At 49.7% G+C, this 21,777-nt stretch overlaps 1 protein-coding gene across 3 annotated transcripts in view; it reads right to left on the reverse strand.

Moving 5' to 3' along the window:
- Positions 1 to 7,687, reverse strand: part of slc13a4 (solute carrier family 13 member 4) — a 135,162-nt gene extending 127,475 nt beyond the window's left edge. For 2 of the 3 annotated variants that reach the window (XM_072485367.1, XM_072485366.1), the window contains exon 1: positions 7,158 to 7,687. In XM_072485367.1, the coding sequence (XP_072341468.1) occupies positions 7,158 to 7,256 (99 nt within the window). In that variant the 5' untranslated portion in view covers positions 7,257 to 7,687. Of the gene's footprint in view, positions 1 to 4,567; positions 4,607 to 7,157 lie in introns of those variants that run through there. The other variant, XM_072485368.1, reaches the window with a different exon arrangement.
- Between the last annotated feature and the right edge of the window lie 14,090 nt (positions 7,688 to 21,777).

The following is a 21,777-nucleotide window of genomic DNA, read 5'->3' on the forward strand; positions in this document are numbered from 1 at the left end:
ATTTCCAAGTACTTCGCGATCTCATCTTTAACAATAGACTCTGAAATCTTACCAATGACCAAAGTCAGGCTAACTGGTCTACTATTTCCCGTCTTCTGCCTCCCTCCCTTCTTAAACAGTGGTGTTACATTCACCACTTTCCAGTCCTCTGGGACCCTTCCTGCCTCCAGTGATTCCTGAAAGATCACCACCAATGCCTCCACAATCTCCTCCGCTATCTCTTTTAGGACCCTGGGGTGTAGTCCATCCGGTCCAGGTGACTTATCCACCTTCAGATCTTTCAGTTTCCCCAGAACCTTCTCCTTAGTAATGGTCACTGCACTCACCTCTGCCCCCTGGTTCTCCTGGAGCTCTGGCATCCCACTGGTGTCTTCCACCATGAAGACTGATGCAAAGTAACTATTCAGTTTGTCTGCCATTTCTTGGTTTCCTATTATTGCTTCATCTTCCCTACATTTGGGAATGCACGAGGGACAATTATTTCTGGAATGACTTGACTAGGGCGAGGTTTTATTGAGACACTTCCATTCAGGTTGTTTAAGAAGCAGGGATTTCACTTGTGGTCCAAACATTTAAAAACATGAGACAGCAGCAGCAACACAAATGGCCTGCTCAGAGTAAACCGTTGTGCCTCAGCCCTACATGGAGAACATGAAGCCAGTTTCACAAAAATTTAGAATTAATCATCTAGCCAGAACTGCCAGTCACAAATGGATTTTTACAGTAACTTCATTTGAAGCCTACTTGTGACAATAAGCGATTTTCATTTCATTTTCATTTCATCTGTTTTTTCTCGTGCTTCTCTCTGTGTATATACAAGGACACAGGAAAAACAATTGAAACAAAAATTCCATAATTTTGCTATATATGTAAAAAGATTGCAATAGTTTAATTTGAAGAACATAGAACATAGAACATAGAAAATACAGCACAGAACAGGCCCTTCGGCCCACAATGTTGTGCCGAACCTTTGTCCTAGATTAATCATAGATTATCATTGAATTTACAGTGCAGAAGGAGGCCATTCGGCCCTTTGAGTCTGCACCGGCTCTTGGAAAGAGCACCCTACCCAAACTCAACACCTCCACCCAACACAAAGGGCAATTTGGACATTAAGGGCAATTCATCATTGGCCAATTCACCTAACCCGCACATCTTTGGACAGTGGGAGGAAACCGGAGCACCTGGAGGAAACCCACGCAGACATGGGAAGGACGTGCAGACTCCGCACAGACAGTGACCCAAGCCGGAATCGAACCTGGGACCCTGGAGCTGTGAAGCAATTGTGCTATCCACAATGCTACCGTGCTGCCCTTAAGAACAAATAAATCTACACTATATCACTTTACCGTAATCCATGTACCTATCCAATAGCTGCTTGAAGGTCCCTAATGTTTCCGACTCAACTACTTCCACAGGCAGTGCATTCCATGCCCCCACTACTCTCTGGGTAAAGAACCTACCTCTGATATCCCTCCTATATCTTCCACCTTCAACCTTAAATTTATGTCCCCTTGTAATGGTTTGTTCCACCCGGGGAAAAAGTTTCTGACTGTCTACTCTATCTATTCCCCTGATCATCTTATAAACCTCTATCAAGTCTCCCTTCATCCTTCTCCGTTCTAATGAGAAAAGGCCTAACACCCTCAACCTTTCCTCGTAAGACCTACTCTCCATTCCAGGCAACATCCTGGTAAATCTTCTTTGCACCTTTTCCAAAGCTTCCACATCCTTCCTAAAATGAGGCGACCAGAACTGTACACAGTACTCCAAATGTGGCCTTACCAAAGTTTTGTACAGCTGCATCATCACCTCACGGCTCTTAAATTCAATCCCTCTGTTAATGAACGCGAGCACACCATAGGCCTTCTTCACAACTCTATCCACTTGAGTGGCAACTTTCAAAGATGTATGAAAATAGACCCCAAGATCTCTCTGCTCCTCCACATTGCCAAGAACTCTACCGTTAACCCTGTATTCCGCATTCATATTTGTCCTTCCAAAATGGACAACCTCACACTTTTCAGGGTTAAACTCCATCTGCCACTTCTCAGCCCAGCTCTGCATCCTATCTATGTCTCTTTGCAGCCGACAACAGCCCTCCTTACTATCCACAACTCCACCAATCTTCGTATCGTCTGCAAATTTACTGACCCACCCTTCAACTCCCTCATCCAAGTCATTAATGAAAATCACAAACAGCAGAGGACCCAGAACTGATCCCTGCGGTACGCCACTGGTAACTGGGATCCAGGCTGAATATTTGCCATCCACCACCACTCTCTGACTTCTATCGGTTAGCCAGTTCGTTATCCAACTGGCCAAATTTCCCACTATCCCATGCCTCCTTACTTTCTGCATAAGCCTACCATGGGGAACCTTATCAAATGCCTTACTAATATCCATGTACACTACATCCACTGCTTTACCTTCATCCACATGCTTGGTCACCTCCTCAAAGAATTCAATAAGACTTGTAAGGCAAGACCTACCCCTCACAAATCCGTGCTGACTATCCCTAATCAAGCAGTGTCTTTCCAGATGCTCAGAAATCCTATCCTTCAGTACCCTTTCCATTACTTTGCCTACCACTGAAGTAAGATTAACTGGCCTATAATTCCCAGGGTTATCCCTAGTTCCTTTTTTGAACAGGGGCACGACATTCGCCACTCTCCAATCCCCTGGTACCACCCCTGTTGACAGTGAGGACGAAAAGATCATTGCCAACGGCTCTGCAATTTCATCTCTTGCTTCCCAGAGAATCCTTGGATATATCCCGTCAGGCCCGGGGGACTTGTCTATCCTCAAGTTTTTCAAAATGCCCAACACATCTTCCTTCCTAACAAGTATTTCCTCGAGCTTACCAATCTGTTTCACACTGTCCTCTCCAACAATATCGCCCCTCTCATTTGTAAATACAGAAGAAAAGTACTCGTTCAAGACCTCTCCTATCTCTTCAGACTCAATACACAATCTCCCGCTACTGTCCTTGATCGGACCTACTCTCGCTCTAGTCATTCTCATATTTCTCACATATGTGTAAAAGGCCTTGGGGTTTTCCTTGATCCTACCCGCCAAAGATTGTTCATGCCCTCTCTTAGCTCTCCTAATCCCTTTCTTCAGTTCCCTCCTGGCTATCTTGTATCCCTCCAATGCCCTGTCTGAACCTTGTTTCCTCAGCCTTACATAAGTCACCTTTTTCCTCTTAACAAGACATTCAACCTCTCTTGTCAACCATGGTTCCCTCACTCGACCATCTCTTCCCTGCCTGACAGGGACATACATATCAAGGACACGTAGCACCTGTTCCTTGAACAAGTTCCACATTTCACTTGTGTCCTTCCCTGCCAGCCTATGTTCCCAACTTATGCACTTCAATTCTTGTCGGACAACATCGTATTTACCCTTCCCCCAATTGTAAACCTTGCCCTGTTGCACGTACCTATCCCTCTCCATTACTGAAGTGAAAGTCACAGAATTGTGGTCACTATCTCCAAAATGCTCCCCCACTAACAAATCTATCACTTGCCCTGGTTCATTACCCAGTACTAAATCCAATATTGCCCCTCCTCTGGTCGGACAATCAACATACTGTGTTAGAAAAGCTTCCTGGACACACTGCACAAACACCACCCCATCCAAACTATTTGATCTAAAGAGTTTCCACTCAATATTTGGGAAGTTAAAGTCGCCCATGACTGCTACCCTATGACTTCTGCACCTTTCCAAAATCTGTTTCCCAATCTGTTCCTCCACATCTCTGCTACTATTGGGGGGCCTACAGAAAACTCCTAACAAGGTGACTGCTCCTTTCCTATTTCTGACTTCAACCCATACTACCTCAATAGGGTGATACTCCTCGAACTGCCTTTCTGCAGCTGTTATACTATCTCTAATTAACAATGCCACGCCCCCACCTCTTTTACCACCCTCCCTAATCTTATGGAAACATCTATAACCAGGGACCTCCAACAACCATTTCTGCCCCTCTTCTATCCAAGTTTCCGTGATGGCCACCACATCGTAGTCCCAAGTACCGATCCATGCCTTAAGTTCACCCACCTTATTCCTGATGCTTCTTGCGTTGAAGTATACACACTTCAACCCATCTCCGTGCCTGCAAGTACTCTCCTTTGTCAGTGTTCCCTTCCCCACTGCCTCATTACACGCTTTGGCGTCCTGAATATCGGCTACCTTAGTTGCTGGACTACAAATCCAGTTCCCATTCCCCAGCCAAATTAGTTTAAACCCTCCCGAAGAGTACTAGAAAACCTCCCTCCCAGGATATTGGTGCCCTGAAGAAGAAAGACTGATGGTCTCAATTAACAAACAGTGTACTATTTTAGCAATCAGCCCAGTATATCTAAAATAACATTGGCTTGTTAACTACTCAAGGTGGCTGCTGTATAAATTTCTGTGCCAAGAATATCCACCCCGGCGCTCATATCTCACTTTTAAATACACATCAATCATTAACTGGATGCCAGCATTGTTTCCCCATCCACCAGTAAGTTTTCCTGCAGAATAGAGGGATTCCCATAGATCTGGGATATGATGGATGCAGTACCTGCCAACATACTTGCTTCATCATGTTTAGTCATTCACTTCGTTATTGGAGATGGAGTGTGTAAATTGAGAAACTTATCTCCTGTTATCTTTGTTGTTGAATGTAATCCTGAAAAAACTGGTCCAGATTACAGTATGTAAAGTGCACAGAGGCATGACCCCATCAACATTGTGTAATTAGATCACTTCTCCTGATGTGATTAATTCCTCCATCAGCACGTTTTTAAGTAGGTCTGTCTGTGAGTTTACATCTTACTGATATCAAAGTTCATCGTTGTTCCTTTTGGAATTCTTTGAATTCAAAGGGATCCTGAAAAACAAGGGCTCACTCTTAAAAAAAAACTGTTTTGCATTGTGGGGCGAGTGTTTAGAAACTCTGGTGATATATTATCAGAGTCTAGATATTGAGCTATTAAGGGCTGTTTTCCCAAGCTCACTGAAATTTACTGCAAGACCCTATCTAACACTGCACAGTGCTGTGACTCTACCCTCAATATCTGTAAAAAAAATGGCAAAAAATTAAGAGACCCTTTGAGGGCAGGTTTTACCCGGCCGAATAACGTCACTGAGAGTAAGAGCAGTGCGGTGACACAGTGGTTAGCACTGCTGTCTCACGGGGTGACACAGTGGTTAGCACTGCTGTCTCATGGTGTGGCACAGTGGTTAGCACTGCTGTCTCACGGGGTGACACAGTGGTTAGCACTGCTGTCTCATGGTGTGGCACAGCGGTTAGCACTGCTGTCTCACGGTGTGGCACAGCGGTTAGCACTGCTGTCTCACGGCATGGCATGGAGCACAACGGTTAGCACTGCTGTCTCACGGGGTGACATAGCGGTTAGCACTGCTGTCTCACCGGGTGACACAATGGTTAGCACTGCTGTCTCACGGGGTGACATAGCGGTTAGCACTGCTGTCTCACCGGGTGGCACAGCGGTTAGCACTGCTGTCTCACGGTGTGGCACAGCGGTTAGCACTGCTGTCTCACGGGGTGACACAGTGGTTAGCACTGCTGTCTCACGGTGTGGCACAGCGGTTAGCACTGCTGTCTCACGGCATGGCATGGAGCACAACGGTTAGCACTGCTGTCTCACGGGGTGACATAGCGGTTAGCACTGCTGTCTCACCGGGTGACACAATGGTTAGCACTGCTGTCTCACGGGGTGACATAGCGGTTAGCACTGCTGTCTCACCGGGTGGCACAGCGGTTAGCACTGCTGTCTCACAGGGTGGCATGGTGGTTAGCACTGCTAACACGGAGTGGCACGATGGCAAAGTGGTTAGCACTGCTGCCTCACAGCACCGAGGACTCTGGTTCGATCCCGGCCCTGGGTCACTGTCTATGTGGAGTTTGCACATTCTCCCTGTGTTTGCGTGGTTCTCACTTCTGTAACCTATTGATGTGCAGGGCAGGTGGTCTGGCCACGCTGAATTGCCCCTTCATTGGAAAAAAATTATTGATGACTTAAAATTTATATTTTAAAAATCACTGACAGTAAGTTCCGAAACTGAACACAGGTTGGATTGTGGCACGCTTTTACTCCCAGAACACGGCAGAGCTTTATTCTGAATACCCTTTCTTACGGAATAGAAATGAGAGCCATTGAGAGGTTAAATATCAAGGATCCCACCTCCTCCGATAGTTTCATGTCATTATGAAGCACAAAGAATTTGATGGACCCAGCTTCAAAACCGCGATTGGGAAAAGGTGGGTGCGGGTCTGACTCAGGGGTCTGTGCTGGGGAAGTGCCACATTGTCAGAGGTGCTGTCCTCAAGTGAAAGGCTAAACTCAGATCTGATCTGTCTGCCTCTGATGTAGCCCAGTGTCAATCACCAAAAACAGGTGACCTGATCATTCACATCATTACCGTTTGCAGGTCATGAATGGTCACTCTGTGATCGCACCTCAAGGTAGTTTATTGTCTAGGGTGCACTTTGGCACATGGCTAAGAGGCACATTAGGATGCTGCATAATGGCTGTTCTTTAGTGAGTTCAGCCAGGGTTCAGCGAGGAAACGTGAAAGATCAGAGTCCCTTCTCGAGAGAGAGAGCTGCTCCTGCTGACGGGGAATGTGTATTGAGAAGAAGATGGGGCTGAATTGTGATGCCCCCAAAGTGGAATAGCCCACTAAGACCCAGTCTCTGGACTCGCACACTAACACAAACAACTTGGGCAAGGTAGCGAATGTTTTTGGGGACATCCTCCTACATGCATAACCATGCTGCAGAGACACTCCACAAAGACAAGTTGTTGGTGAAGGGCAAATGTTGCAGCTTCACATTGAATGATTGCTCTGGGATCTGCCCAATCCTGCAGGACCTTCGTCCCTGCTCCCAAACATCACTAATCCCAACGTAGAAATTAGCCTTAACCTCACAATCCAATGTCTTCCTTACTCAGAATCTCTCTTCCCTGATGAATGGAAGATTTGACTGAAGAACAGACAGAGGGTAATGGAGTAATCCTGGGTGGTCACAGGGCTGTGTCTCAGATAGGTGCTTCACAACCGCTGGAAACATTGCCTGAAACCCAAGTCACAGGTTATTTTTTGAAAAGGCTGCATATTAACAGTGAATGAAATAGTGCACTTACACTGTCAGGGTAGAGGACAGGCAGAGGCAATAACAGGAGAGGGATCAAGATGACCAGTAGAAGTTTGCGTGCCCTCCAGATGCTCCACAACATGCCCATGGTGCCGACTCCAATTCCTGCTCTTAACGGCTGCTGGCTTTTCTCATTGGACACCGGGATGAGTGTTGCTGCCTGGCCTGTGGGAGAGGGTGAGGAGAGAGGGAGGAATGTCCTGTAGACAGCCCCTGTGCTGGAGGTGGAGGCACCTGCCCAGCTCCGGGTGGCTGAGTTTGCACAGCTCCTGATTTTGAAGCTAACTTGCCGCTGATGCCCAGGGTCGCTGCCAGTCCTGCCAATTCCTGCACGTCCCCTCTCCAAGTGATCCTGGGCAGAGAGAGTGAGCAAGGTGCAGTGTGAGGCTGGGGGCACACACTCAGCTCCCTGTCCCGGGGCAGCAGCCGACCGCGGTGTGAGCTGGTACTGTGGAGGTGAGCAGCTCTGTCCCGGGTTGTCCTCCACCCCCACCCTGTCTCCAAACTTCTGCCAAACTTCTGCCAAAACTTTCCTCCAACAAGAAAAGTTCATTTCAGCCTTGCCAGAAGCTGCCAGATCCCCGCCAATCAGTGCATGACAAACACCTCCCCCTGCCAATCAGATTGCAGGGCCACGCCCAATGGGAAAGGGGGCGTGTCCCGTGTTGCCTCTCCTCCTGAGATCGCCAGAGGTTTGCCCCAAAGCCAGGGGGGTAGGGGTCTCTCCTCACCTTCAGCAGTGTCCCTCCCTTCCCCACATTGTCTGAGCTTCCCTGGGGAATTTAACCCAGCAGAGTGGGATTTTACTGGAATGGCCATGAGGCACACATTGACGAAGATGCATTAACATTTCCAGTCTCTCACTTCTTCCCAACTCTGAGTCAGCTACAAACATTAACTCTGCTACTCTCCACCCAGCCTGACAGGCATACTGAGATTTTCCAGCATTTTCCTTTTATATCAGGTTTCCAGCATCTATAATAATAATTATAATAAGAATCTTTATAATAATAATAATCTTTATTAGTGTCCCAAGTAGGCTTACATTAACACTGCAATTAAGTTACTGTGAAAATCCCCTAGTCGCCACATTCCGGTGCCTGTTCGGGTACACAGAGGGAGAATTCAGAACATCCAATTCACCTAACAGCACGTTTTCCAGGACTTGTGGGAGGAAACTGGAGCCGGGATTCTCTAATCCTTCCCGCCAAAATCACGCTCGTCGTGGGGGTGGAGAATGGGGGTCAGACCCGCAATCGGGTCCGACGCCTTCCCACAATTCTCCGCGGACCGGAGAATCGCCGGCAGTCACGCGAGCGCGGTCGACGCGGCGCCAATCGGGGGCAATTGAAAGAGGCCTCCACAGCGATTGTCCGCCAGCAGCTGGCTGGGTTCCCGCCGCTGTGGTTCTAACATGGTTCCACCCGGCGGGCACTCGGAGTGGCGGCTGCCGCGACCGCCTGGTGGGGGGCGGGAGGTTCTGTCACCAGGGGGGTGCTCCAGGATGGCCAGGGTTCCGATCGGGGGCCACCGATTTGTGGGCGTGCGTGATCTGGGGGGGGGGGGGCCTATATTGTGGGGGCCAGTTTGTTGCGTGGGTCCACCATGTTGCGCGGAGCCGCCGCCGCCGTCACGCGCATGCAAGTACCCACGGCTGGAATGCAGGGCCTCCGAATGCAGCCGGATCCACGTGGAGCACCTCTGCGCCCTGCTCACCCCCTTCAGGTAAGTGAATCGCTGGACCAAGGACTTGTGGGAGGAAACTTGTTGATGCCATCGTCAAACGCTCCGGTGTTTACCCCGGCGTCAACACTTAGCCGCCGTTTCGGACAATCCCGGCCCGGAGCACTTGGAGGAAACCCACTTGGAGGAAATCCATACAGACACAGGGAGAACATGCAGACTCTGTACAGACAGTGACCCAAGCCGGGAATCCAACGCGGAACCCTGGCGATGTGAAGCATCAGTGCTAACCACTGTTGCTACCATGGCACCGTGTTTGGACGGGATGAGCATGTTTTTCTCTTCAAAGGACAAGGCTCAGGGTGACCACCAAAAGATCTTGAAAATGATGCAAGCTTTTGATAAGGGGCTGGTTTAGCACTGGGCTAAATCGCTGGCTTTGAAAGCAGACCAAGGCAGACTGGCAGCATGGTTCAATTCCCGTACCAGCCTCCCCGAACAGGCGCCGGAATGTGGCGACTAGGGGCTTTTCACAGTAACTTCATTTGAAGCCTACTTGTGACAATAAGCGATTTTCATTTCATTTTGTTTGAAGAGTGGATACAGAGACACCATCAACATAAGATATCACAAAGGGGAACGTCCGACTGAGCAATTGTAAAGGAAACACAAATGGGGCGAGCTTCTCCATCAGCCAACGCCGGAATCGCGAAATGCGATTGGGCGGAGAATCGCTTTCGATGTTGCAATCGTGGCGGGCGCTGGTTTCCGGCCAAATCACAATTCCCTGGCCCCTCGACAGCGGTGTCCACGCATTCCACTCCGCACGTACAGTAAACGCCGTTGGCATATCATTGGCGGGCCTGTCCCAATATTCTCCGGGGCTCCGTGATTCTCCGCCTCCATCGGGGGGAATTCCTGACGGCGAAGTTCACTTGTGGTTTCAAAAATCGTGAAACAGGCACCGTGGCTGCTGAGGGAGGCAGAGAGAGGACACAGACAGCTGTGCCACTGGCTAGGGGGCATCTGCCAGGGCTGGGGGGTGTAGCGGGGGATGGCCAGGAGGTGGGGAGTGGGGTCGGTGTGGACGGATATGGAACACCACTGCCGCAGCCTGCCAGGCAGCCATGTGGCTGTGCACGCTGCTGACTGCCCACTGGCAACCTAGTGCCACAGGTAGTATGGGTGCCCCCCCAGGCACCCCTCCTAAGAAACCTCTGGCCCCAGCCGACCCATCAGCTGTACGGGCGCGCTCCAGCACAACCAGTGCCACCTTGTTGGCTGGGATGGGTGTGTGTGGGGAGAGTGTTGGCTGGGATGGTGTGTGTGGGGAGTGTGTTGGCTGGGATGAGTGTGTGTGGGGAGTGTGTTGGCTGGGATGAGTGTGTGTGGGGAGTGTGTTGGCTGGGATGAGTGTGTGTGGGGAGTGTGTGGCTGGGATGGGTGTGTGTGGGGAGTGTGTTGGCTGGGATGAGTGTGTGTGGGGAGTGTGTTGGCTGGGATGGGTGTGTGTGGGGAGTGTGTTGTCTGGGATGGTGTGTGTGGGGAGTGTGTTGGCTGGGATGGGTGTGTGTGGGGAGTGTGTTGTCTGGGATGGGTGTGTGTGGGGAGTGTGTTGTCTGGGATGAGTGTGTGTGGGGAGTGTGTTAGCTGGGATGAGTGTGTGGGGAGTGTGTTGTCTGGGATGGGTGTGTGTGGGGAGTGTGTTGGCTGGGATGAGTGTGTGTGGGGAGTGTGTTGTCTGGGATGAGTGTGTGTGGGGAGTGTGTGGCTGGGATGAGTGTGTGTGGGGAGTGTCTGGGATGAGTGTGTGTGGGGAGTGTGTTGGCTGGGATGGGTGTGTGTGGGGAGTGTGTTGTCTGGGATGAGTGTGTGTGGGGAGTGTGTTTGGGATGAGTGTGTGTGGGGAGTGTGTTGTCTGGGATGAGTGTGTGTGGGGAGTGTGTTGTCTGGGATGAGTGTGTGTGGGGAGTGTGTGGCTGGGATGAGTGTGTGTGGGGAGTGTCTGGGATGAGTGTGTGTGGGGAGTGTCTGGGATGAGTGTGTGTGGGGAGTGTGTTGGCTGGGATGGGTGTGTGTGGGGAGTGTGTTGTCTGGGATGAGTGTGTATGGGGAGTGTGTTGGCTGGGATGGTGTGTGTGGGGAGTGTGTGGCTGGGATGAGTGTGTGTGGGGAGTGTGTTGGCTGGGATGGGTGTGTGTGGGGAGTGTGTTGGCTGGGATGGTGTGTGTGGGGAGTGTGTTGGCTGGGATGGTGTGTGTGGGGAGTGTGTTGTCTGGGATGAGTGTGTGTGGGGAGTGTGTTGTCTGGGATGAGTGTGTGTGGGGAGTGTGTTGTCTGGGATGAGTGTGTGTGGGGAGTGTTGTCTGGGATGAGTGTGTGTGGGGAGTGTGTGGCTGGGATGGTGTGTGTGGGGAGTGTGTTGGCTGGGATGGTGTGTGTGGGGAGTGAGTTGTCTGGGATGAGTGTGTGTGTGGGGAGTGTGTTGGCTGGGATGAGTGTGTGTGGGGAGTGTGTTGGCTGGGATGGTGTGTGTGGGGAGTGTGTTGGCTGGGATGGTGTGTGTGGGGAGTGTGTTGGCTGGGATGGTGTGTGTGGGGAGTGTGTGTCTGGGATGAGTGTGTGTGGGGAGTGTGTTGGCTGGGATGGTGTGTGTGTGGGGAGTGTGTTGGCTGGGATGGTGTGTGTGGGGAGTGTGTGTCTGGGATGAGTGTGTGTGGGGAGTGTGTTGGCTGGGATGGTGTGTGTGGGGAGTGTGTGTCTGGGATGAGTGTGTGTGGGGAGTGTGTTGGCTGGGATGGTGTGTGTGTGGGGAGTGTGTTGGCTGGGATGGTGTGTGTGGGGAGTGTGTTGGCTGGGATGGTGTGTGTGGGGAGTGTGTTGGCTGGGATGGTGTGTGTGGGGAGTGTGTTGGCTGGGATGGTGTGTGTGGGGAGTGTGTTGGCTGGGATGGGTGTGTGTGGGGAGTGTGTTGGCTGGGATGGGTGTGTGTGGGGAGTGTGTGGCTGGGATGGGTGTGTGTGGGGAGTGTGTGGCTGGGATGGTGTGTGTGGGGAGTGTGTTGGCTGGGATGGTGTGTGTGGGGAGTGTGTTGGCTGGGATGGGTGTGTGTGGGGAGTGTGTGGCTGGGATGGTGTGTGTGTGAATCGCTCGTCCGTCAGTCACGCTGTGCGGCTGGGGGCCATTGCCAGAGGCCCTCACAGCGATATTCCGATCCTGACTGGCCAATTTCCCGACAGCACGGTTCTAACCACGTTTGGCTGGCCGGGACTCTCGCACTGCGGCTGGGGGAGGGCAGATCCAGCACCAGGAGAGCATTATGGGCGGCCGGGGCAGCGATCGGGTCAGTCCAATGCAGGGGCACGGGGCCGATCGGGGGGGGGGCCTTGTTTCTTGGTGATGGTCGGCAGTCCGAGTCCGCCATGGCGCACGACACGGCCGCTGGAACCCGCCGTGCACATGTGCGGACTCGGAACCGGAAGTGCGGGGGCCCGTATCTGCAGCCAAAACTGCGTGAAGCACTCCGGGTCTCTGCTAGCTCCACGCACGGCATTGAATTGCTCTTAATTATTTTCAAGGAAACTGGGGAGTGAAACACCAGCGGTTTTACGCCGGAGTGGGGACTTAACCCCAGTTTTGGAGAATCCAGCCACACGAATTCTGCCCCGGCGTCAACACTTAGTCTCAGGAATGGAGAATCCTGCTGCTGGGGTTTACCCTGACGAGTTTTTATAAATTGCTTTTCACTAAGCCAATATTTTTTTTAATTTGCTGCCACCAAACTAACCGAAACACTCAAGCACCAAGTTTATCCAAATTTGCCTAAGAATTGAAAGCATAGACAGGATAAATTCAAATGATGAAGGTGGTCCATCCGAGCAGCTTCATTAAGGTGGTGACCAGCTCCCCCACACCTTTCACAACTGAATCTCTGAGTGAAATTCCTGTCACTGAGTTTGACAAATCCTGACAAAATTTGGCTCTGGAATTGAAAAATTATTTGGAAGAGTCACTGGGTCCAATTCGATATTTCCTCGGCATCATTCGTCTCGCTGTTGATTTTCACAACAACACTCTTACAGACATTGAGCCCTTTCGGACACAGCGACAGGATCTATTTGCTGGAGTCCAAGCAGACTGCAGCGATTAAGGAGAGTGTTACTGCGGGTCAATAGCGATGACAAAATGAGAGGCAATGGAGGGCCAAGTACCTGCCCAGAAGAGGACATGGAGAGGATGTTTATACTTGTAGGAAAACTAGAAGCAGAGGACACCATCTCAGATTAAAGGGACGATCCTTTAAAACAGAGATGAGGAGGAATTTCTTCAGCCAGAGGGTGGTGAATCTGTGGAACTCTTTACCGCGGAAGGCTGTGGAGGCCAAATCACAGAATGTCTTTAAGACAGAGATAGATAGGTTCTTGATTAATAAGGGAATCAGGGGTTATGGGGAGAAGGCAGGAGAATGGGGATGAGAAAAATATCAGCCATGATTGAATGGCGGAGCAGACTCGATGGGCCGAGTGGCCTAATTCTGCTCCTATGTCTTATAGTCAATTACTTCAGGAGATGCACGTTCGTGTTGATGATCACACCAGATTACATAAAGCATGGGTTGTCCAGGTGTTTCATTCCAGCTTTAACAGCAGAGCTCGGGAGACGGCAATTTTGATTGACAAAAGAATGCAGTTCTCCCCGTGTAATCCCAGACCTTGGAGGACATTAGCCGATAGTCAGTGGCACAAGCTTTCAAATACCTGTAATGTTGGTGAAGGTCTGTGCCCTGAACTGGGACGATACAATCTGGAACCAACCATCTTATTTTCAAAGGGGACCCAGGGCAGCATCACTCAAACTAATGAGTTCCGGGCAGCACGGTGGCACAGTGGTTAGCACTGGGTCACTGTCCGTGTGGAGTTTGCACATTCTCCCCGTGTCTGCGTGGGTTTCGCCCCCACAACCCAAAGATGTGCAGGGTAGGTGGATTGGCCACGTTAAATTGCTACTTAATTGGAAAAATGAATTGGGCACTCTAAAAAACGAATGAGTTCCACCTCCTCCGGCATTGCCAGGGCTCTCTCCGCATTTATCGCTCAACTGGGTTGTGTGGACCCTTGGCGTTTCCTCCACGCAGTCCCGAGGGGCTTTTCCTACTTCCCGCATACCCACCAGGCTTACTCACGCATCAACAACCTTCTTTTACAAACAGCTCAACTTCCCTCGGTCCAAAACGTCGAGTATTCTGCCATAGTTATTACTCACCATGCACCCCACTCCCTCCATCTATCCCTGTCCAAGGCTGGGGGATGGCCCCAAGAAGATTTAACACATCTTTACCATCTGACAAGGACTTTTGTAAATCCATATCCTCCTGTATAGACAATTTTATTAAAACAATTAAATCTGATTCCACGATGCCGTCAGTACAGTGGCAGACTCTCAAAGTGGTTCTCTGGGGAAAATAAGTTCTTACAATGCAGAAATTATCAATTAAAGAAAATTAAAACTACAAGAATTAGTGGATTTAGTTTTGGAAACTGACCATTAATAGTCCATTATCCCCACTCCTGACCTTTCTAAAGTTAAACGTAAAGTCGCCATAATCCCAGATGACCATAGGCTGCTTTCCCCTTTGAGTCGGAGAGATGACTGGTGATGATTTAACCCGAGGGTCACCACACCTCATGTGAGGGGCAAGGTTGAGAAGGCGGAGCCTTCATGAATAGCTTAGGTCGGGTTACAGGATGGGGTGGGCACAGGCAGTGAGCTCCTTTGCAGGGTCGTTGCAGACTCGATGGGCCGAATGGTACTTTATAAACTTTATGTATCAGAACCCGCCTTGGACAGCATCGGAATGACCAACTTCCGAAATAATTTGGACATCCTTTCTGTGGATAGGGACCTGTGCAGGGACTTGGGAGGATCTTTTATTTGTGGATGAGATAACAAACTGTATTAAATCAATGCAGAGTGGCAAGGCCACCGATCCTGATCGTTTTCACACTGACATCTGCAAAACGTTCTCTGCTCCACTCGATCTTCTATTACCAGATACGTTCAGTGATTCAGGGCTCTCTGCCCCCAACACTGACTCAAGCTTCCATCTCACATCTACTAAAAGGCCGAGACCCTGTCGATTGTGTCTCATACAGGCCTGTCTCCTTTAACTGTGGATGTGACGCTAAGATATTGGCATGCTGTTTAGACCTTGGGCTAGATTCTCCAATCCTGCGGCGCCGCCCCCGCACAGATCCTCCGTCTGGTGGGGGCTAGCAGCCACGCAGCTTAAAGCCCCCCGGCTTTACCGGCGGATATGGCCAGCGAATTGCCGGGTCCATGGCCTCGCAGGCGCACAGCCACAGCCAGCGGCGGCCATGCTGTGCAACTTGGCGCCGGCCACGCGGACACAACTTTCCAAATACTGCCCCCCTGTAACCAGCCTCACCAATACCGCCCCCCCCCCCACCAGTGCCCCCAGACCCCGCCGAAGGCCCCCCTGCCAGCGGAATGGCTATCCCCCGCCCCCCCCCCCCGACTGTGGCGGCGCTGGACTCAGTCCGCAGACACCATGCGAGATCCCAGAGCGGTGTGAGCGCACGTGTCCCACGCTGTCGGGGACTCGGCCCAGCGGGGATGGAATATCGGGGGAGGGCCTCAGGTGATGTACGTAGTACGCCATTTTTGATAGGGCGGAGCGTTGCAAAAACGGCACCGCCCCTTTTCCGGCATAACTGGGAATTCTGTTGCTGATCACCGAATGCGATTTCGGAGTCAGCAATCAGAGAATGCAGGCGCTTGTATTCCTGGTACAATATCTGATGATTACACTGGCTTTGTGAAGCGGTGCCAATTATTCTCTAACATACATGACCTCTTGACGTTGTTCTTTCCCCAATGGCCACAACCAGCCCTGATGTTGTTACCTCTCAGGGTGCGGAGACGGCTTTTGACTGGATGCAGTGGGATTATTTGTTTACAATTTTGGATAAATTTGGGTTTGGCTCAAAATCTATTTGCTGGATTTGCCTTCGAAAGATCTCCTCCACCACACGGTGTGCACGGAAACTCTCTATCCTCAGGGTACTTCCCTCTTTCCAGAGGAACCCATCAAGAGCACCCTTTGTCTCCACTCTCCGTTGCCCTGGCGATAGAACCCCTGTCCATAGCCTTAAAGTGGTCACCGCTGTTGAAGGGTATCCACTGAGCTGGCGTGTAGCACCTGGTCTCTTTGTAGGCCTGTGTTGACCTGGTCTCCTTGTAGGCCTGTGTTGACCTTGTCTCCTTGTAGGCCTGTGTTGACCTGGTCTCCTTGTAGGCCTGTGTTGACCTGGTCTCCTTGTAGACCTGTGTTGACCTGGTCTCCTTGTAGGCCTGTGTTGATGACACAATGAATATTCGCAGCACCATTGGCTCATTTTCTGACTATATATAAAATATCAAGAAAAGTGTTTCCCAAGCAACCCTATTGTCAAACGGACGGCACTCGGGTAGTTCGCCTCTTTCCTTGGCTGACAGGATTCAATGTAAAACTGGACAGTCTTGCTTCTTTTTCAATGTCTCGCTATCTTTTTAACAAAATCATTCTTTGTTTTGGTAATAAGTTGATGTCAACGTTTATCTGGGCAGGCAGGACTCCCAGAGCCCATAGAGCGGTACTACACAGGGGGCACGATGGGCTTGCATTGCCTCACTTGGACAATATCCAGGCTTGGGCTGACATGTGACGAGTTACATTTGCTCCACACAAGTGCCAGACAATGGCCATCTCCAATAAGAGAATCAAACCATCGTCCCCTAGACATTCGATGGTAACCATCAACATCCTGGGGGTTACCATTGATCAGAAACTGAACTGGACCCGGCCACATTAATACTGTGGCTACCAGGGCAGGTCAAAGGCTCGGAATCCTACAGCATGTAGCTCACTTCGTGGCCCCACAAAGCCTGCCCACCATCTACAAGGCACAAGTCAGGAGTGTGATGGAATACTCTCCACTTGCCTGGATGAGCGCAGCTCCAACAACACTCAAGAAGCTCAACACCATCCAGGACAAAGCAGCCCCGCTTGATTGCTCCTCTTTCCACAAACATCCAAACCCTCCACTACCGACGACCGGTTTTGGCAGCCGTGTGTACCATCTACAAGGTGCACTGCAGCAACTCACCAAGACTCCTGAGGCAGCACCTTCCAAACCCACAACCAGTACCATCTAGAAGGACAAGAGTAGCAGATACCTGGGAACCCCACCACCTGGAGGTTCCCCTCCAAGTCACTCACTATCCTGACTTGGAAATATATCGCCGTTCCTTCACTGTCACCTGGGGCAAAATTTTGGAACTCACTCCCTAACAGCACAGTGGGTGTACCTACATCTCAAGGACTGCAGCAGTTCAAGTAGGCAACTCACCACCACCTTCTGAAGAGCAATTAGGGATGGGCAACAAATGCTGGCCTAGCCTGCGAAGCCCACATCCGGTAAACAACCTACCATACTGTATTGAGTTGCCAATATTTAAAAGATTTTAACATGGTGTCACCATCCAGGTGAAAACTGGTGTCCTATGGAAGCTCATTCCTGCTGCTCATCCTCTCTTCCCACCTTAACCTCCTGTCCCGATCTCCTTCTAAATACACATCGAGCTCCATTCAGATTTCCACTTTAAAAAATCTGGAAACTTTTCTCAACATTTTAAACTCACAGCTCCTTCGCTTGAGGGCTATTTGTAACAATCACCTATTCTTGCCTTCTATGCGTGACTCGCCGTTTAGCGTGTGGAGGGAGAGAGGACATGAGCGGTTTACTGATATATTTGTAGATGGGTCCTTTGCCAGCTTTAACGGGCTTGCAGCCAAATGTAACCCGCCTCAATCGAGTCTTCAGTTTTGCCTGGAGTTTTATTCACTTTCTTTGCTCGTCCTTTCCTCAGCCACCTCCGAACATATTATTCCATCTCTCTCTCAAACCCGTGGAGGTTTTATGTCAAGATTCTCTATCTCATGCTATCCCCGGTCCCTCCCCTCTTCACAAGATGAGAAATGACTGGGAATCGGAACGTGGCGTGACCTTGCGGACGATTGGTGGGATGGGCCCTTCTGAGGGTCAAATCCACATCCTCCTTTGCTCGATTAGGCTTAATTCAATTTAAAGTTTTGAACAGAATTCATTTCATTAATGCCAAAATTAGCAAGTTTTTATTCAGTACAAACAACAAATGTGACAGGTGTTCCCTTACCCCCCCCCCCCCCGCAGACCATACCCACATGTTGTGGGCGTGCTCAAAGTTGCCTGGTTTTTGATCATCCTTTGACACTATTTCCAAAGTTTTAGATAGCTGCAATCATGTTTCAAAAGAAATTCTAATTTGAAAGAGAACAAAGCTTTTGGGAGCCAGGGTGAAATTAAAGCATCGTAAAAAGCTTGGTCCAATGGAATGTTGTTTTGATTACGGGGATTCCCTGTGGAGTCAATTAGATTTCAGCTGGTAAGATACTGTCATTACTGGGTGGTATTAAGGTATCAGGCATTTTGCAGAGAGAGCAGGTCAGAGGAGTTCTAGCTGAAGCTGTGACCAGAAGACGAGCAGTTTTCTCCCTGCAATTCAGTTAAATATATGTCTGCAGACAGAAGAGCAGTGTGGTTGGAAAGGTGAACAATCCAGCTGAAACAGCTTCTGAAGATACACAGCCAGAGTTTCTGCATGGGTCTGACAGGAGTCAGATCTTCTCTTTAAAGCAGTGCCCAGAGATCTCTTTCTCAGTGCCACTGGTAGTTACAGTGGATTGAGAGCTAAGATAATATTTTTCCTTGCTGTAAGTGGGAATAAAGATAGCAGTTAAGGATTATTGTATTCACTGTATTGAATAGTATTGTTTAAGGAGTAATTGAAAGTTATTTAGGGATATGATGTTAAGGATTTTAATACTTTGTTAGTAATAAAATTTGTTTTAATGAACCATAACCCTATTTCTTTATGTAAGGTATGAGTGAGGTATGCCTCCCTCACAGTCTACAAAATTAAAACAAAATATTGCGCTTTCTGTCCTGTATCCGAGTCACTGTTGGGTCTGGGCTGGGATTGTAATAACAGGGAGTAAAGTGAATAGTATTAATGCATTTAAAGGGAAACTAGACAGGAAAGAGTTAATGTCCCCTCGTACTTATGGTGGAATTGTTGTCTCAATTGTTCAATAGACTTAACTTATTGTTTAATAGACAACACCAAATATAAAGGGATACAGGCACTGTGGTGTTGTTGGAGAAGTGATTACTGAACACAGTAAACTTGGAGTTGAAGAGGTCAGGACATGCTTTCTAGTTCCCATTATAAAGTTAAAAAAAATAAATTTAGAGTACCCAATTATTTTTTTCCAATCAAGGGGCAATTTAGTGCGGCCAATGCACCTACCCTGCACATCTTTGGGTTGTGGGGGCAAAACCCACGCAGACGCGGGGAGAATGTGCAAACTCCACACGGACAGTGACCCAGAGCCAGATTGAACCCGGGTCCTCGGCGCCGTGAGGCATTCCCGTTCTAAAGTTACCACCAGAGTTAACAACTCACATGATGGAGAAGGGAACATGTTGCTATTGGTAGATTTAGATGAAGAAATATGGGAGGAGGCTAGAGTGGAGGGCAAACACCAGCATGCCCAGTGATCAGGCAGAGTGCGCTGTTTCAGTGATGTTTATTCTGACCTTATTAACGGGGAAGTCTCGTCCAAAGCCAGACCATAGTTTCTATGGCGGTAACCATAGAAATATCAATCCCATCAGCATGTATAGAATCTATAGAATCTGCAGAAGAAGCCATTCAGTCCATTGAGTCTGCCCCTCTGAAAGAGCACCCAACCTAGGCCCACTGACCCGCCCTGCTGATGTTCGGATCATGCACCTCTCACGTTCAGCCCACTCCGTAACCTTGACTGTCCCCTTTCTGATTGGCTGCCTTCCCAGTCACATCACACCCAGGAGGAAGAGGGAGAATAATACCAGACCCCAAAGAAGAAACCGATCATGTGATCTGACATTTGCGGACACAAGCTCAGTTCTGCTCCTGCGTACACCTCGAAGTTTATTCTGAAGTCTGGACTCGATGAGTCACCAGGCATGGGGGGGGGGGGGGGGGAGTCAGCAGCCAGTTCAGAGAGAAAGGATAACTCATGGAGGGAGGGGTGACAGACGGGAGTCACAGATGAGGACTTTGATGGGGAACCGTACAGGGGAACACTGATGAGGATGCACCCTTATATGTTGGCCGGAATTCTCCGACCATTGGAATGATCTTTTCCCACTGGTAGCGCACTGACGCCCATGGGTTTCAATGGAAATCCCATTGACAAGCAATGGGAGGATAGAATCCCGCTGCCAGCGAACGGTGCGCCGCCAAGAGACACACGGCTGGGGGAACTGGAGAATTCAGCCCGTTGGTGCATTGGTAGGTCCCCCAGACAACATGCTGACACTGACAAGGAGCACTGAGGAGTCCGGCCCCAACCCCCAATGGACCGCATTGTGCAGAGATTTCTCTGTCTGCTTCATCTCCCTGTCAGGCTGTGGACTGAGAGGCAGCTCCTAAACATAATGGAGTCTTTGTGAGGACAGATCACCAAACCTCTGCTTTCCCAGACTGCAGCAATACTCACTGCCAGTTCCAGGAACTCAGCACAATACCTCCAGAAACACTTGAGACCTTGCACAAACATTCAAATAACAGAAAATCTAAACCATTCTACCTGGAAGTTAGATTGTTCCCTCTTTAAATAATGCCGGTGGGGGAACTTTCTTGAATTGAATGCATGGACTTTGGAGAATGGATCTACACAGTCCAAGTTTGTGGGTCAACTCAACAGGGATGGCTGTTTAACATCATGATCTTGCCAGTTGGTGTGTCTCAACAGGCGCATCGCCCAGCATGGGGCACCTTGTGGGCCACATCTGAAGCCATAGTGTAGCCATCTGGGATGGCCACTTCCAGAATACAAAATGGACATTTGCAAAGATTGCAGGGGAAAATGGACAATGTTAAGAAAGCAAGCAGGCACAGAGCCTGTCTGCACATTGGAGAAACAGCTCCCAGATGAGACTGAAACTGTAGGCTCATTAGCATATGGATGGCCTATCTCCAGGAACAAAGGAAGATACTTAAGTAACCGATCTGGCCCCAGACCTCGCCGCGCCAGTTCCCCAAACCGAAAGCAGAAAACAAAGCCAGGCCAACGGCCACCAAGGACACGCCCAGCCATCAGGGCACCCGCCCCTTTATTGGTCAAGATCAATGCGAATGATCAAGGAATGGCCCAATTGATTGGGGCCAAGTTCAAGCCCAAAAGCGCGCGAAACCCCTACGGGTATAAGAAGAAGGTCCCGAGAGAGAATCGCTCTCTTGGACTTGGCTCTCACAGCGGAGAGACCCGTCCACCAGCTGCACCAGAAGCAAGTAGGTCCAAGGTCAACGCTCGCTACCAGACGGACGACCTTAGCTGTTCCCCTTCACCACTTCGACCCCAGCAACCTCAGATCCGAACAACGGCCATTGTTACTCTGACTGAGTGGGCGCCCGAAGCCAAGTATAGTCTTTAGCAGTAGTGATAGTTTAGTCTGTAGTATTTCATGCATGAGTAGATATTGTTGTGTATGTAAATAAATAGTATTGACTTTGAACTAACTAACTGGTGTATCAGCTCTTTGATCAGTATTCGGGTTTGAACCTTGTGGTGGTATCGAGAGATACCTGGCGACTCTAAAGCAAACGTAATTAGAATTAAGGAAGGCGACCACATTGACCGCCATATTTAGAAACAACCAAAGAAGCAACAATACGAAGCATTGCTGTTCACCACTTGGAGGGCCTCCATCTTTCAGTTGTGTCATCGAGTCAAATTTCTCTGTCGATATGCACCTGCTGTTTTAGTTCTTTATTCACAA

The sequence above is a fragment of the Scyliorhinus torazame genome, chromosome 19 (genome assembly GCF_047496885.1).
Source record: "Scyliorhinus torazame isolate Kashiwa2021f chromosome 19, sScyTor2.1, whole genome shotgun sequence".
Taxonomy (NCBI): Eukaryota; Metazoa; Chordata; class Chondrichthyes; order Carcharhiniformes; family Scyliorhinidae; genus Scyliorhinus; species Scyliorhinus torazame.